Source organism: Sminthopsis crassicaudata, chromosome 3 (genome assembly GCF_048593235.1).
Source record: "Sminthopsis crassicaudata isolate SCR6 chromosome 3, ASM4859323v1, whole genome shotgun sequence".
Classification (NCBI taxonomy): domain Eukaryota; kingdom Metazoa; phylum Chordata; class Mammalia; order Dasyuromorphia; family Dasyuridae; genus Sminthopsis; species Sminthopsis crassicaudata.
Genome location: NC_133619.1, coordinates 447,042,144 through 447,061,081, shown reverse-complemented (window position 1 = coordinate 447,061,081; position 18,938 = coordinate 447,042,144). Strand labels below are relative to the sequence as shown.

Below are 18,938 nucleotides of genomic sequence, written 5' to 3'. Positions count from 1 at the left end.
GGTGCTCCTGCTGCCTGCCTGAGGTATGTGCTAGATGTAATTGTCCCCACCTGCAAGTAAAAACAGCCCTTTTCTGGCAAATTTCGAGGATATCTTCTGTTGGTAATGTGTTTTATTTCCAATGTTCATGGGTTTTTTTCAGTCAAGCACTAATTCTGAGGCCATTTCATAAAAAAAGTAGTCTGAGGGCAAGGAAGAATTTGGATATATGCCTGTGTCCTCTCCTCCATCTTGGCTCCACACCTTTTTTATCTAGTTTTAAAGGTTGAGGTCTGCTCTTACGGCACAGAGTGGATTGTTACGAGCTTCCTCTGAAATGTGACAAGGGCTTCCCATTGACTGTATTGGAGCCAGTGGTAATGCAGGTTTTTCCATTGTACCAGGTTGTCCTGGCCACATCCAGCCTGTAATGCTGAGGTTCACAGCCTCTTGGTTTGCCTTTTTCAGGTACAGTGGAAGGAGGTCTCACAGTTGGTCTGCTAATTTTTTGGCTTTCCAAACCAGGACAAAGTAGCCAACAATGCTGCATTTTGGATGAGAGCCTCAAGCTAAATTCCCCATGCCAGGCCTCCCTTCACTGGGCCTCCCTATACCATACCTGTACTTGGCCATGTTCACCTCTATCTAATTGAAAGAACTTTTTTGAAGTCCTTCCTGATATCTTAAGCTGGAAAATCACTTCACTCCAAATCTTTGTGAGTTCTGTCACTTCAAAATCCATTCAGAAGCTTAATTTAGTTTTGATTTTGATGAAATCTGGGAAGATTTCAGGCAATGTACAGTCTACTCTCTACCATCTTGGGAATTTTCTTCTCTCATCTTCCTCTTTCTCTTCTCCCCTCTCCCCATCTTTTTTCTGTGACTATGTTCTCTCTATCTTTCAGATATCTTTCTACCTGCTTGAAAACTACTTCTCATCATCCTTTTCCAGCTACTCTTTCCATGTCATATAATGTGAGGGTATTTCAAAGCTCTCAGACTACCTTCTATTCATTTTAATACTCTTTAATTTATTAACTATATAAGCAACTATATGTTTAATTATGATCTCTATGTTGATAAACACAATTTGGACATTGATCCCTAATTTTTCTCCCGAGTATCTAGGATCAAAGATAAGCTTTACTATTTAGCTGTTGATGACCATCAAAACAAGGTGACAAACTCATTTTCCAACCCTATTATAGAAAAATAATTTCCTTTTCTGTACTTTGTGATCTAGATGAACAAACCTTCTTGCTCTTCATACATGATAGTCTATTTCTTATCTGTGTCTTTATATTTGCCATTTCCCATAACTACAATTCATTCCTACTTCACATTTGTTCTTCACATCATGTGTTCCTTTAAAAACAAAAAAAAAAACTTAGACATAAAGACTTTCTTGTTTGTTCCAATGTCTAATACCCCACATTACCAAACTGGCTTTATATTTATTTATACATATTGATATCATCTACTTCTAATAAAATGGAAGCTGCTTGAAGACAGGGATCATTTCATTCCTTTATATTTATAGTAATCATTGTGATACCTGGCATATAGTAAGCTTTTCATAAATAGTGATTAATTGATAAAATTATAAGGAGGTGAATGATCTTTTAAGAATCTTATTAAACATACATACATTAACAACCAAGAATTCCAGCCAGCACCAGATGTTACTAAAATATGTTTTGTATCCATAAGCCATCCACTTTAAAAGCATCTCTAAAATGAAGATATAAGTGAAGATCATGTCACCATATTCTAGAATAATCTTGATAGTCTTTCTCTTCTCGATGTATATATCTTCAAAAATCTGTGTACAAATAAAGCAATTGATTAATGCGGGTACAGGCTTTGATTTATAATGAGAGGATAAAAGGAAATGATTTCTTGTTAAAACATGTTGAGAATGAGGTTAAAATTGTGTGTTCAATCAACCATATAAGTCTCTTAGTTCAGAATTGGCTTAAAAGACAACTAATACCCTGAGCTAGTCATTTTATAATTTTATCCTCTGGTTCACCAGAGGCTCAGTCAAAAAGGGTATACATGGATCAATAAAATACTGTTCAATTAATTGTGCCTCAACAAACAATAATTATATTTGTCAATAACAGAGGAAGAAGGGAGAGAAAAATTGGAGTAAACAAGCATTTATTAAACATCTACTGCATGTTAGTTATCAGACATTGTTTAGCTTATTTGATCTTTACAGTAATTCTGTGATAAAGATATTATGATCACCTCCATTTTATAGATGAGGTAGGTAGTCTGAGCAAAGTGAATTGCTGAGGATTAAACAGTTAGCAAGTGACTAGATTTGAACTCAGGGATTTCTGATTCCAGGCTTAGAGCTCTATCCATTATGCCATCTAACTGCCTCTATAAGAAAGTACAGTACATAAAACAATATGGGAGAAAGAAAGGGGAATGAGCTTCCAGAAGAGAGGGAATCAAGTCCATAAATAGAATGTCTTTGGAAAAAAGAAACCTCCTTTTCCCCAAAATTGGAAAAAAAAGGAAAGAGGAGAGGAAACTTATAGTTCATAGCCTTGCTAATTTTCATAAAGTAGGAGTTGAGGTTCTACCTTAGGTAAAATAGTGGATAGAACACTGAGGCTAAAGTCAGCTAGTCAGGAAGATGAGTTCAAATTTGAATGCAGATGGTTATTGGCTGTATGACTCTAAGCAAGTCACTTGATTTCTATCTATCTCAGTTTACTCAGTCTTAAAATGGGGATAATACTAGCATCTACCTTCCAAGGTTGGTATAAGGATAAAATGAGATAATATTTATAAAGCATTTAGCATAATTACTGACACATAATAAATACTTAATAAACTATTGCTTCTTTACCTCCTCTACTCTGGAGTTAGAGTGGGTGTTAAGGAAGGATATGAGAAAGTAAGAAAATAATTTCCCATCAGTGTCATCCTTGCTTGCTATTTCACTTACCAAAGCAACAGAGCTGAGCCAGATTATGAGAACTATGGAAATTTCAAAGCACCCATGTTTTACTGTCCGATAACAGGTTTTCCTCATATTCCACCAAATCTTTCCTTTTCTAGATTTCACATTGGCCTCACAGTAAGGGAACCTTCTTATGCAACCTATTAAAAGCAAAAATTGTAATGAAATACCAAATATAAATTGGTGGATTAAATGACTCTTTTTTAGGCAAGCTTCTTTAATCTCAATAGTTATTTTTCAAATTGTCACCTGCTATCTTTATGATGACTAGTACAAGAAAAGGAACCACATGTGTAAAAATGCTTGTAACAGCTCTTTGTGTGGTAGTAAAGAACTGAAAAATAAGTGAATGGCCATTATTGAGGAATAGCTGAATACATTTTGGTATATGAAGGTAACAGAATATTATTGCTCTATAAAAATGATAAGCTGATTTTAGAAAGGCCTGGAAATTGATGGTGAGCGAAACAAGCAGAACCAGGAATACATTGTATACAATAACAGCAAGAATATACAATATCAACTATGAAAGACTTTATTCTTCTCAATGGTTCAGTAATCCAAGACAATTTCAACAAACTTTGGACAGAAAATGCCATCTACATCCAGAAAAAAGAACTATAAATACTAAATGTAAATAAACCCATTCTATATTCACTTCTTTTTTTCTGTTTTTCTTTCTCTCCCCATGGTTTTTCCATTTTCTATTTTTCTCTCCCACAATGATTATGTTAAAATAATATATGTTAAAACGTATATTAAAATATGTGTGTATATTAATATTATATTATTATATATTAAAATAAGTAATAAATTTTCAAAAAGACAACAAAATATCCCACAAACAGTTCATTAAGCTCCAAAAATATTTGTTTTATGGGTTTTTTTAAGTTAATGGAGAGAACCACTTGTAAATTCTATTACTGAGTCCAGGACTACATAGAAGAACAGTGGTACTCATGCAGAAATCCTGAAGTATACACATAAGGACAGATAATTATAATAATAGGAAAGGAGCTTCAAACCAATCTCAGCAAAGCAGAAGCCTTAAAGTCTCTTCTATGGGAAGAGTTTTGTTGTTGACTTGCTTTAGTTGTATCAGACTTTTTGTGACATCATTTGGGATTTTCTTGGCAAAGATACTGAAGTGATTTGCGACTTTCTTCTCCATCTTTTCCAGAGAAGGAAATAGAGGCAAATAGGATTCGTGACTTACCTAGGATCACATAGCTAGTAAGTATCTGAGGCCAGATTTAAACAGGAGCATGAGTCTTCCTGATGCTAGCCTGGCACTCTATCAGCTATGCCATCTAGCTGACAACACTCTTAGGCAGAGCTTAATAAGAGGTGATCTCACAAAACATGACAAAGGAACAGAAAGGCTTTAAGCCACACAAAGTGTGGAAGTGTCTGGAGTTCCATACCAGCATAAGGAAAAGGCCTTGAGCCCTGATTATGAGAGTATTAAGATTTTAAGTACCATTCAGTCATCAAAAATTGTCCTATAAAAGGAGTAAGACCAAATCATTTTTATAGGGTATTCTTAAACTCCACTTAGAAAAACTTAAAGAATAAGCTTCCTATTAGAGCTTATTGCTCTATCCTGTCACTTTAGGCATGTGAAATAAAAGCACAATGGAGTTTAGTAAATGTTTGATATCCTGACCTGAATTGTGTAGCTGTGATTGCAATCTGACAGGACAACACAACATCCAGGTAAATGAATAATTAGCTAGGACAATTTGCAAGTCAAAGATAGCCAGTTAGATGAGCTTTTCAGTTTTTTACCTTAAAGAGAACACTTTTGTCAGCAATGGTTAATTGAAAAGTATCCTAAATTCTATGTGCAAGTCAAGAAGAGAAGCTATTTTTTTCATCCCAAGACTGGTTAGTCAAACAATGAGCAGAGAAGCATTGATATGACATAAAAATCTTTCTAACTATACTTATAACACTGACACTAATAGTTTGGACTGGCAAGTTATCTTAAATAGAGGATTTTTTTTTTATCCTTAGGTGCTTTCCTGCCAAATTTCTGCTTGTGTAGGCCAATTCTTCACCAATAGATATTCAATGCATTCCTGGGAATTTAGAATCTTATTTGTAGGTGCATTTTGGTTTATTTTGTCATTTGTGCATTTGTCTTACTATATCAGTATTTCTAATAGCATTGCTTCTTTTCTATCAAGTAAAAAAGTCTGAAGATAAACACACACACACACATACACATGGAATTATGAATGACTATAGATAGAAACATATTGGAATGGTGCTAAAGAGTTAATATAATGAATAGAGGGAATGCATTTTCCCTGAGCAAGGTCAGCCTCAGAACTCTGGAAGAATTTGAAAGTAACAATCAAGGTCTCTCTCTGGAAATATCTGTTAAGGTGATTATATTAAAATAAGTAAGTGAACTTCAGAGCAGTGGTATGTCTAGATGAGAAGAGTGAGTTTAATATACAATGTGAGTTTTGATTATATCCACTTTTTAAAGATTTTAATTATAGTGGCATTCATTCCATGATACTTAGAAAAATTACGGCTATCTAAAAACAGAATAGTCTGTTTCTGGGGTCACTTATCTCTGTGTCAATGAAGGTTTTTCATAAAAATGAGTATCTGACCATTTGTCAGTTATACTAAGGAGGGAATTCTCAGTCAAGTTTTGGTGGAACTAAATGACAAAGGTTCCTCCCAACTCTGGGAACTAGGTTCTATGATTTTACATTCCTTGCTTCAGAGATTATTGTGAAAAGAGTACTTTCTAAACAATATATAATTAAATAAATGGGAGTGTTAAAGCTAAGGTCAATATGGAAAGGAAGGAAGGAAAGAAGGAAGAGCAAAGAAAGGGAGAGATATAGAGAGTGATAAGAAGGAAAGAAAAGGAAGGAGGAAGGTAAAATGAAGAAGGAAAGATAAGGAAGAAATGAGGCTCCAAAGGTTTTTAGTTTAGTGAGATTGAGGTGGTTGTGGGGGAATGAAGGGAAGAAGTATTTATTAAGTTTCTAAATGCCAGATGAGGCAGCTATGTAGTACAGTGAAAATTCTGGGCTTGTAGTCAGAAAACCCTATGAATGAGAGACAGAGAGATGGAGGGTGGGGAAGAAGAGGAGAGGAAAGGAGGGAGGGAATGAGAACTTAGTTCTTAGCATTAATAGCTATTCAACATAAAAAAAACAAAAATCCTGTATAAGGCACTTCTATTTTGCATATAACTATCATACAAGAAGATCGCTTGTTATTTTTTAAACAATTTTTATAACTTGCTTTAATTTTTAACTTGTTTTCATTCATATTGAGAGTGAAAAGCATATTCATTACTTTTATAATCAAGAGAAGAAAAAACAAAGCCCAATCCCTAAATGAGAAAAGTAAACTTTCTTTTGAGGTTAAAGTTTGAAAATAATGACTACAGTAATCACCTGAGAAGGATTTTTTTCTTTTATTGATATGGAGTGCTCAGATACCCAACTGAATTTTAAGGAAAAGCTAGTTTCATTAAAATTTAAGAGGAAATCATGTGAATTTTTAAGGAGTCCCAATAAGAAATTTGTATTTTTCATGGAACAAGGATTAATAGTTGGTCACTAAAAATAAATAATTTATCCACATTGACAAATAAAGCATTTTATTCAGCTTTTATGGAATTTCAAAAACCTTTCACAATTCACTTGACTTAAATTTACTTTCTCTTAATAAGGACATAATAATTTTTTAAAGCTTATCTTCTATAAAATAGTCTGAGAATTGGATTTTTGCATAATACAAGTTACATCAAATTGCAGCAATACTGCTGTTGGTTGGATCTTAACTATAAATTGGGAAATTGAACCAACTCATTTTGAATACATGACACACTGCCATGAACCCAGGTAATGGCAATATTGAACCATTATAAGTAATGATATCTATGTAATATGTTGTAATTACAATACTTCTATTATCCAATTATCTAGTATGTAGTACCATTAACATGATGGAATCCTCTCAGTACTTGGATAATTACACAAATGTGTCATAATTAAATCTATGAATTTCTATGGAATAAATAAGCAAGAATGAAAACTTTTAATTTTGGGGTTTCTTTCAGAAACTCACTAATGGATTCTATTTTCACTTTGAATTCTTATTCTAATAAGTCTGGGTAGTTTCACTCGATTTTTAAAAATAATCTATCTAGATATTTCACATAGTCTGATGCTTCTTAGGTTACCTCCTCTTGCCCAGGTTAATTGTTTAATTGTTTTTATGACAAAATTTTAAATTTTCTTTGCTATTTTTTTTATTTTCACTTAAAGATATTTATTCATTGTGTTTAGGGCACTGTGATATAACTTAAATATTCATGATACTGATATAGTAATCAATGATTTAAAATTCAAAACAATAGCATTAAATACAAACTGTGGTAATCGATGTTTTACTTACCATATGTAAAACAGGCACCTGGTTCATCTGATTTCAGAGGTTTTTCTCCTTCCCCAGATGCAAGGATGGGAGCCATGCTATCTTCAAAGGAACTATTTTGGTTGAAGCTCTAAAAACCATGCCCATTCCCCAAGAAAAAGAAAGTTTTCATTTTCTAAATGACTAGAGCTTATTTCAATGTCATTTTTTTATTAAAGGAAGAATTTTAGGTTAAATATCATATAAAAGGGTAGAATAAAAGTATAGACCTACATATTATGGCTAATATAAAATAAACCTTATAGGTATATTAACAGTTATTTTTTTTCCCACACATACCTGTGTACTGGATTTGGTTTTGAATTGAATCATCACCAATTTCACCTTTTAGTGTCTTGCTCCAAGGTCATGATTCACATAGACCATGAAGTATGATAAGAATATCAAAACAACAACAACAACAACAACAAAGAAAATTTCAAGCTTTAATTAACAGTAGAAAGACTCTAGGGAGTTGTAGCTTTGGGAGAATAACAGAAATTCAAAAAACAGATTTAATTTAAATGAGAAGGCTTCTACTCACTTGTTGTGATGAGAAAATCCAGATAAATGGAGGGATTCTTGTTGCTGCTTGTTTTGCTATATTGTTTAATTAAGTTTTTTTTCCTTTGAACAAGTGTATTATTTGATGACAGAAATATAAGTGGAGATTAATGCTATGATTTTTGAAATATGACTGCAATTTGGCTTTGTGGGAAGACACATATGATAGAACCTTGAGCTTCAATTAGAAAAGAAGAATCATCTTGATGCTAATTCAATTTTATTAAATGTAATCTATTAAGGACTTACTATGTTCAAGTTATTCTTTTAGGGGGTTAAGAAGATACAAAGACATATAAGACTATATGCTATGGAGAAGTTTATAATACATTAAGGAGATTTGAGATGGGCCGTCAAATAACCATCATACAATTTAGAAATGGACAAATGCATGTTAGAATTAGTTTTGCCAGGAATGAATCCCAATAGAGAATTTATACACAGAGTACCTAGGGTTAGAACTAACTAGAAATGGCCTATAGTGATTGAAATTAGAATTATATCTCAAGAATGATCTGGGAGGAAGGGTTAGAAGCTACTCTGAGTCTCTCCAAAGACCTCTACATGTCAACATTTATTCACACAGAATTTCTAATTTCTAAAGCAAGTGGTACCTATTTTCTAGGTCCTAAAATAGTTCATGCCATATTTTTGAATAAGTAGAGAGGATGGGAAATTCTTATCCTATAGTTGGAAGAAAAAAATCCAAAAAAAAAAAAAAAAGAAAATAGGAAGAAAAAATATCCTGTGTTATGCTCATTCTATATTTGTTTATGGAACACAGCAAGTAACAGGTCTGGGGGCAGCTAGGTGGCACAGTGGATAGAGCACCAGCCTTGAATTCAGGAGGACCCCAGTTCAAATCTGATCTCAGACACTTAACACTTCCTACCTGTGTGACCCTGGGCAAATTGCTTAATCCCAGCCTCAGGTAAAAAAAAAAAAAATAAAAAAAAATAAAAATAAAAAGTAAGTAACAGGTCTTGCCACAGATTAAGTATTTTCTATAATGTAGTTTTCTGAACTGAGATAAAAAGTTTCCAATAAAAAAGGGCTAAGAAGCGTCAAACTGGCCAGACAGATAAAGTTGTTTAAAGATGGATGCTGAGTTGAGGAATTAGAGGCAAGAAGTAAATTCCAGATAAAACGGGTCAACAGAATTTGAAGAACAAGTAAATAGAAGTGTTCTTCATGATAAGTAACATGATTTGATACTAGCAAAACAAAGTGGATTCATGTGCAAAAATATTTGTTGTATCCCTTTTTGTAGTGGAAATAAACTGGAAACTGAGTGGATGCCAATCAGTTAGAGAGTGGGTGAATAAATTATGGTATATGAGTGTTATGTTATATTATTGTTCTATAAGAAATTATAAGCTTGGATTTCAGAGAGGCTTGAAAAGACTTAAATGAACTGATCATAAGTGAAATGAGCAGAACTAGGATTTCATCATACATGACAACAGCAAGATTATATGATGATCAATTCTGATGGACATTGCTCTCATCAACAATTAGATGATTTAGGCCAGTGTCAATGGTTATATGATGAAGAAAACCATCTGCACACAAAGAGAGGATAGTGGAAACTGAATGAGGATCACATCATAGTACCCTGTTACCATTTCTTTTCTTAGTAAATTAGAAAAAGGCATTTAATGGCATCGAAGTAACAGATGACATGAAAGTGGGAAGGATTGCCAACATGTTAAGTGAAAGGCAGTATACAAATTTAATTTTATTGAGAATAATAGGTAGATTATATAAAAGAATGTCAAATCCTAAATTTATGTTTTGAACAATAAAACCAGGTCCAAAACAGGGAATTGTGGCTAGACAACAATTCATGTGAAATTTTTAGATGATTTTAGAAGAATGGAAACAATATGAGTAAATGAAGGAAATGAGAGAAAATAATACTAGTATACTCTTCCCTGGTCAGATCATATTTTGAGTGCGGTTTTTTTTAATTCTAGGGAAATATAGAATACAACATTCTTTGTCCCCCACTTTTATAAAAAAAGTAGAAAGTACATTGCTATTATCCTTTATTTTCAAAGAGGACCTCACAAGATGTCTTTTGGTTTATATGTTAGATTTCTTTTTTTTTTAAGGATCATGCTTTAAACCCAAAATACTCTGTCTGTCATTGCTTGACCAACAATAGGTCCCAAACTAAGACACTGCAATATCATAATTGAAGACTCATAATAAATAGGAGATTAAATGATTCCCCAAAAATCATACATACAAAACCCGATAAAAATCAAAACTGTAATTTAGTTTTCTGCATCCAAAATAGCATTTAAAAATTAGTTGTGGTTCCCCATCTTGGGACATGGATGACTAGAAATCTATGAATTATTATAAGGAGTTTATGGATTTTCATGCACACTTAACATTGTTGTTTTTGTTTTTATTTAGCTCTAATATAATACATATCATGAAAGTATGAATCCCTTTTGAGACTGAATATGTTTTTCATATGTATGTGTTATTAGCGATTATTTAAAGTAGGAATTGGCTTGAGAGCCAAATACCACTTGAAGCTTTCCTTTAAGTTGAGAATGGCTTGACATTTTAAAGTTATCCTTAGATGATAGTTTTTTTGGCATGTAAAACATTATTGACATAAAGAATCACAGAATTTATAATCTTGTCAGAGTTCCATTAAAAATAAAGGAAAAAAAGGCAACATTTAACATGTTCAAATTCTATCCTTATACAGACTACTTATATGACCCAGGGCAAATCATTCAACAATCTCTAGGGATATCTCTCTAAGGTTATTAGCTGCTAAACTGTTGCCAATCTGTATTTCTTGAAGGAGTTCCTTCCCTGGAAGATTCCTAAACTGAGGAAATCGGAGTTGTGAGCCATTAGTTTTTCTTTTGATGAATACTAATAATGTAAATATTTATTATCACATAGGCTATAGTACATGTAATTTTCTGATATTAAAAAGTCTTTTTATTCTTAAAGACCTAAATCACATCAACCCTATATCAAAAATATAATATTAAAACATTGCATGTAATGTTTCTTACCTCTTTGCTACTTTCAGTGTCCAATTCATTTTTAAATTCTTTGGTGGAATAGACATTTTCAAGATCAGATTCTGTAAAAGCAATTGGTGCTGGTCCTGAGAAACTAGGATTAGGAATAAGTGAAGAAGAATCACTTTTGCTTCTGACATATTTCTCCAAGCTGATTCCAATACTATCAATTCTATTTTCATAATTCTGGAAATTTTTGTTCATGTCATTAACTGTATGGTTGGATGTGACATTCTTCTTCATATTTAAATTTTCCTTTCCTTTCATGTAATTTGAAATCGTCTTCTCAGAAAACCCTTTTGCAATGAGGTCAAGTAAAGTTCGTTTTGCATAATGTAAGCCTTTTTGAATCTTTGCCATTGCAAGTTGCAGATTATTGGATTCAGAGCTCACTTGGATTGCTGCAAAGTTCTCTGAACTAAATGAGCTCAACAAAGCCACAAACAGGATAAGTAACTAAATGAGGAATTAGAAAAAGGAGCTTGTATTAGAACTGCATCTCTTGTGTTTTGAAAAAAAAAAAGCCTTAGTAATAAGCTCTTTTAAATGTGCATTTCAGATGAAGTACAGATAAAATAAATGCAGTAAAAGCAAATGTACTCTTTCTCTTCACGGGAATACACACATGAACACACACTTTAAACATACTATATATGTGTGTAGAACACTCAAGAAACAAATTCATAGAAGCAAAGTCATAAGCAATAATAATCTTGCTCGGAACCAGAGGCTCAGGTACCAGATCAGGTGTAGTAATAGGAGGTTGGGTTTGGAATCAAGAAGACTAAGGGTCAAATCCCACTTCAGATAATTACTAGCTGTGTGAATCTATAGGGAAAAACAATAACAACAACAACAACAACAACTTAACCTTTCTTTGAGTAAGAATATTTGGTTAGGCTTCTAAGGTACTTTTCAATTATAATGTATAATTTTAACTTCCTAAACCAATCCAAGTAAAACCCCAGCTGCATCTTTTCTTAGGCCACCCTACTTATTTTAATAGGACAAAGAAATTGGTTCTGAATTTAGTAGAACTCTTGAGGTCGTAGTTACCAGGCATTTTTGATCCACATATTCAACAACATATTCTTTCTAACTCACTACTTTCTTCACACTTCACATTTAACTGAGAAGATAGAATCCACTTGCATGTGTTCTCTCTTTTCTTTCTTCTAACCACTATCTCTCTCAATCTGCTTTTCATTTTCTTCAGCCCCTCCTTTCCTATTCTCTTCCCCTTCTTCTTCTGCTTTCTCTTCTATTACTCCCTATAGGGTGAGACAAATTTCTATACAAAAATAAATGTGTATTTTATTCTCCGTTTAAGACAAATCCAATGAGATTTCTTTCCCTCTCTCTCTTCTTTCCCTCTCCCTTATTTCCTTTCAACTCTAACAGATCTTTTGTGTTTCATGACGTGAAATAATTTTACCTCCTTTATACAAAGCAACAACAAGATTATGTGATCATCAACTATGATGGACTTTTCAACAATTAAGTGATTCATGGCAATTCCAATAGATTTATGATGAAAAAAGCCACATCCAGCGAGAGAACTATGGAGACTGAATGTGTATAAAAGTATAGTATTTTCACTTTGTTATTGTTATTTGTTTTCTTTTTTTCTTTCTTGGGTTCCTCCCCTTTTGATTTGATTTTTCTTATGCAGCTGTTGAATATGGAAATATGTTTAGAACAATTGCACATGTTTAAACCTATCTTAGATTGCTTGCAGTCTATGGGAGGGGGTGAGAGGGAAAGAGGGAGAAAAATTTGGAATCTAAGATTTTACAAATATGGATGTTGAAAACTAATTTTTTTCTTTTATCTGGAAAAAGCTATTTTTTAAAGTAAAAAGAGAAGGTATGGTCAAAATGAAAGAACCATGAGAGAACAGTATTACAAAACACTAGAAGGGAGGCTACACAAGAGATGAAAGTGGTTAATAGTCATCACATATACAATCTGTTGTCATTTCTTGTCCATTCTACCTCTTTAACAATGGAGATATATTACCTACTTTCTACTCACATGGTCTACACCCTAGTTAAATACCTCATCAGCTCAAAAATTGTTTATTTCAGTAGCCTTATAATTAATCTCTCTTCCTTTCCTTCATTTGCCATATCTTGTAGTTGCCAATACTACCTTTTGTAATTTTTCATTTATTATTTTACAAATGTTGTAGATTCTACCTCTATAATATCTTTAAAAACTTCACAACATCTCTTTTCTCAAATAACTACAATTTCTCATTTGGTTCTCATTGCCTCACTTATACAACAGTCTCCTATTTTCTCTGCTTCCAGCTTTTTAATTGATTCTTCACATAACTGTCCAAATAATACTCATGACACATAGGTCTGTTCATGCCACTCACATTTTCAAAAATCTTCAGTGGCTGTCTCTTAACTCTACAATAAAATATAAATACTTAACTATAGTATTTAAATCTTTCATAATATGACTTTTACATTTGCTTTCATATTTATTTTATATTACCTCTCTTCTTCAAGAAAATGGTTGTTTTCCAAACTTGACATTTCATCTCCCATCTCTAGGCCCTTACAAAAAACATTTACAAATTACTCTCTGCTTATGCTTATATCTTAAAATCATTAGCTTCATGAATCAAGGTTCATCTCAAGCTCACTTTCTATAGGAAAATTCTTCTAAAGATCTCCAGTTATGTTACCTCTCATTCCTATTATCTTTGATTTTCTTCTCTTTGTGTATGTTTTATCCTTCTCAGTAGGATTTAAACCACTTTAAAGCTAGGTTATGTGTAGTTTTGAGTCTTTATTCCCAGTATCTAGCACACAATGATTAATAAATGTATGCTAAATTGAAAATCCTACAACATAATGACTAGAAAAATTAATAGTTTTGTCTCAAAATTATGTAATGACAGCTATGAGTTTACATAGGATTAAAATAATGTAAATGCCTTTAGCTCAAAACCATAAAAAATTATTAAAGTTTAGCTTTTTTTGTTTAGTATTTGAACACTTCTGAATACATACCAGAATTTTTCCAATAATAACCATCATCACAAAAAAGACAAGGCATTTGCTTTCGCTTGCTATAGCCATACAGTCCCACATAGGCTCTATCCATTCACCACAAAGTACTCGAAACATCATCAAGAAGGCATGGAGGAAGTCATGCATGTGCCAACGTAAAAGTGGATGGTCAACACTTTTGAAGAAATGTTGTTTGTAGCTTTCACCAAATAGCTGCATACCAACCACCGCAAAAATGAATAAGGTGATAAACACTACCAAGAATAAGCCTATAAATACTTCCACAGAATAAGCAATCATTTTTAACATCCTTTGACATGTTGACCAATATTTTGCCACTTTGAAAACACGGAGCTAAAAAAGGAAGCAGAAGAAATATAATTTTATAATCAAGGATAATTGCTACTCTTTTAATTCTTTAAAATTAAATTTCTCAGATTCTATAGATTAGATAAATCCAAGATTCTATCCTTTTTAATAAAACCCATTGAAACCAACTTTTTTTATCATTTCTAGATTGATTAGTGAGTTCTAGACCTTTGGTTTTTTTGGAACATGAGTGTCTGCACCTATTTGGTGCTTTCATTCCTGCCTCCAATCTTGACCCCTGAGCCTTAAATTAGTACACTGGATTCTAATTTCTTGACTTGTGTTCATAACTCAGAGATGCCATGAGGTTTATTAGTAACAACCAATTCCATAATGACTAACATATGTAAAATTTAAAATTGGTTTGGTTTGTACTTACCAATCTGAATGATCTGAGAAATGATAAACCATGAATCTTTGTTATATATAGCTCTGCCAAAGCAAGTAAAACAATAAAACTATCCAATATGTTCCAATCTCTTTTAAAATAATTATATGGATGTAGAGCAATTATCTTCAAAAACATTTCAACTGTGTAGATCACAGTAAAGACCTAAACAAAAATAAAAGCTATTTTAGAAACAAAGACCTGAAATTTATTTTTTTTATCTCTGACATGCCCTGCTTGAATAATGTTATTATTTTATTTTTCAGAAATCAAAGCTACTATTTAAGGGTATTAGATGCAGAGAAGGTGTTAATTGGCATTGTCAGAAGATATGACCTTCTTCAGGAGTTCCTTATACTCACAAATTGACAAGTCTAAAACTTAATCCTATGCTGCATCACATTAATTATATTTCCTCATATTATAACAATATTTGTTGAAATTTGTGGATTTCAACATCCAAATTTGTAACATCCACAATGTGTATGTGGGTATATGTATATACACAGAGGATTTAAGAGCATGTCAATCCTCTTTTAACATTTTCTTCCACTTTTTTCATTCTTTCTCGTTTGTTTGACTGATTCTTATTATCTCTCAAAGTCATTAGCTTCCATTTGTTCTGTTTTATTTTTTAATGTGTGATTTTCTTCAGTTATCTTTTGTTGCCTCTTGCTCTATTTGCTTTATTCTAATGTCTAAGGAGTTGTTTTCTTAAACAGCTCAAGTTGTTTAAAAACTTTTTTTTAATTTAAAACAAAGTTACTTTATTATAACATTTTTGACAGTATATATGCATGAGTAAATTTTTTAATAACACTATCCCTTATAATCATTTTTCCAAATTATCCCTTCCCTCCCTTTATTCCCTCCCCTAGATGACAGGCAATCCCATACACTTTACATGTGTTACAGTATAACCTAGATACAATATATGTGCATAAATCCAATTTTCTTGTTGCACGTTAAGTATTATATTCCGAAGGTATAAGTAACCTGGGTAGATAGACAGTAGTGCTAACAATTTACATTCACTTCCAAGTGTTCCTTCTCTGGGTGTAGTTGTTTCTGTCCATCATTGATCAACTGGAAGTGAGTTGGATCTTCTTTATGTTGAAGATATCCACTTCCATCAGAATACATCTTCATACAGAATGCAATCTTCTGGTTCTATTCATTTCACTCAGCATCAGTTGATGTAAATCTTTCCAAACCTTTCTGTATTTGTCCTTCTGGTCATTTCTTACAGAGCAGTAATATTCCATAACCTTCATATACCATAATTTACCCAACCATTCTCCAATTGATGGACATCCATTCATCTTCCAGTTTCTAGCTACAACGAAAAGAGCTGCCACAAACATTTTGGCACATACAGGTCCCTTTCCCTTCTTTAGTATTTCCTTGGGATATAAGCCCAATAGCAGCAATGCTGGATCAAAGGGTATGCACAGTTTGATAACTTTTTGGGCATAGTTCCAAATTGCTCTCCAGAATGGTTGGATTCTTTCACAACTCCACCAACAATGTATTAGTGTCCCAGTTTTCCCACATCCTCTCCAACATTCATCATTATTTGTTCCTGTCATCTTAGCCAATCTGACAGGTGTGTAGTGGTATCTCAGAGTTGTCTTAATTTGCATTTCTCTGATCAGTAGTGATTTGGAACACTCTTCATATGAGTGGATATAATTTCAATTTCATCATCTGAGAATTGTCTGTTCATATCCTTTGACCATTTATCAATTGGAGAATGGTTTGATTTCTTATAAATTAGGGTCAGTTCTCTATATATTTTGGAAATAAGACCTTTATCAGAACCTTTAACTATAAAAATATTTTCCTAATTTGTTACTTCCCTTCTAATCTTGTTTTCATTAGTATTGTTAGTACAGAAACTTTTTAGTTTGATGTAATCAAAATCTTCTATTTTGTGATCAATAATGATCTCTAGTTCTCCTCTGGCCATAAATTCCTTCCTCCTCCACAGGTCTGAGAGGTAGACTATTTTCTGTTCCTCTAATCTATTTATGATCTCATTCTTTATGCCTAAATTATGGACCCATTTTGATCTTATCTTGGTATATGGTGTTAAGTTTGGATCCATATCTAATTTCTGCCATACTAATTTCCAGTTTTCCCAACAGTTTTTTTTTTCAAATAATGAATTTTTATCCCTAATGTTGGTATCTTTGGGTTTATCAAAGACTAGATTGCTATAGATGTACCCTTTTTGTCCTTTTTACCTAATCTGTTCCACTGATCAACTAGTCTATTTCTTAGCCTATACCAAATGGTTTTGGTGACTGCTGCTATATAATATAACTTTAGATCCGGTGTTTAAAAACTTAAAAAGAGAAGAAATCACTTATACTTTTCTCCAAATCTCTTGAAACTTCTTTAAATAATGACTCTAAAAATTCTAGAGCAGCAGAAGTCAAAAAAGACAAAGTAAAACAATTTTCCAGCCCAACATTACTTACATGGTTAGCAGGAAAAGTCTGTTATACCAGAGGGAGAGGGAATATAGTCCAGCACAGACTGTTCCATTGTAAACCAAACCCCAGTAAACCAGGAAGAGGCTTAAGAGCAACTGAATACATGACAGCAGTGGTAGTTTCTAGACCTCTCAGCTCACAGAAGCCAATGACAATCTAGAAGGTGAACAGTAAAGGTCTGTTGCACTGAAGTGACAGTGGAGAAGACATCAATATAGTCTTGGCCCACCCAAAAAAGGAAGATTTTGGAAGCCACTGAATCAGCACCAGTAATAGTAGCTGCTTCCAGAACTCTCAGCCCACAAACTGTAAGAGGGTTGAACAACTAATCAGAAAGATGTTCCACGGGTCTCTTTGATAGCACTATGGCAGGACTATGTTGCTTTGGCCATATCTGAATCTGGATTACAATACTGGGTATTAATCTCAGGGTGAGAACTTGAAACTCAGAGCTTGCAACCATAGTGGAGCTAGGCTCAAAATTCTAGGGAAGAAAAGAGTGCCTGTGATCACTCACAGACAAAAGGATAGGCCAAGAGAGTAACAAATACACCTGTCCTTGATCATACCACTTTGGAAGAAACAGAAACTTATAGATCCCTAGTATTATTTCAGAAAACAGCTGCATAAAACCTCTTAAGTTTGGGATAATGCACCCTTTCTTTGTGAAGCAGAGCCTTACTTTAACAAAGAGTTAAAAGCCAAGTAATAGATTGAGAAAAATGAGCAAACAACAGAAAAAAATTCTGATCATGGAAAACTACTATGGAGACATGGAATATCAAAACACACAATCAGAAGATAACAAAGTCAAACTTCCTAAATTCAAGAAAAATATGAATTGATCTCAAGTTATGGGAAAGCTCAAAAAGTATTTTGAAAATCAAATAAGGCAAACAGAGGAAAAATTGGGAAGAGAAATAAGAATGATACAGAAATGCCTGAAAAAACAAGTCAACAGGATCCAGAGGTTGAGCCTAGATGAAAGAGTAAAAACCAAATGAAACCAAGACTTTGGACAGAATCTGATGGAATGAAGCCAATGCCCAGCTCAAGATAGATTGAAAAAACTTCAAGGAAGGTCAATCTCACTGGAGCAAAAGGGAGTGTTTAGCCCAAGTCAGATAGACTCTGGGAAAACCAATGATAGGTTCTTAATCACAGCAAATCAGCAACTAAGACCCTCAGTCCTGGTTAAGTAGAGAAATAAATCAGTGGAACAGTTTCTAGTCTGGGATCAGAAGGCAAACTTGGAAAATAGGCAGTTTCCTGAAGAAAACAGGTAAAGCATCCCCTTCAAACACAAGGGGACCTTGGGCTCAAAGCTAAGGTTCAGAGCTGCACAGGAATCTTAGGACAGTACTACCTTTACCTCAGGAACAGAGTTCCACCTTAAAGAGCAAAAAAAAAAAAAAAAAGAAGATAGATTAAAAGAAAAGGAAAGAAAATTAACAAAAACTAGAAAAGAACCTTGACCATACTATGATAAGAGGGCAGACCAAAACACAAACTCCGAGGAGGACAGAATGTCAACAGAAGAAATCTCAAAGAGTGAGATAAATTGGTCACAATCCAAAGAGGCTTTTTGAAAATACTCATAAAGGATTTTAAAAGGCAAATAAGAGA

General features: G+C 33.2%; 1 protein-coding gene across 1 annotated transcript in view; it reads right to left on the bottom strand.

The window, feature by feature from the left end:
• LOC141562902 (sodium channel protein type 9 subunit alpha-like) overlaps positions 1-18,938 on the bottom strand; it is a 157,053-nt gene that overhangs the window by 35,151 nt on the left and 102,964 nt on the right. The window contains 6 exon segments of the mRNA XM_074303210.1: positions 1,628-1,801; positions 2,945-3,099; positions 7,394-7,502; positions 11,023-11,487; positions 14,058-14,411; positions 14,806-14,979. Of these exon segments, the coding sequence (XP_074159311.1) occupies positions 1,628-1,801; positions 2,945-3,099; positions 7,394-7,502; positions 11,023-11,487; positions 14,058-14,411; positions 14,806-14,979 (1,431 nt within the window).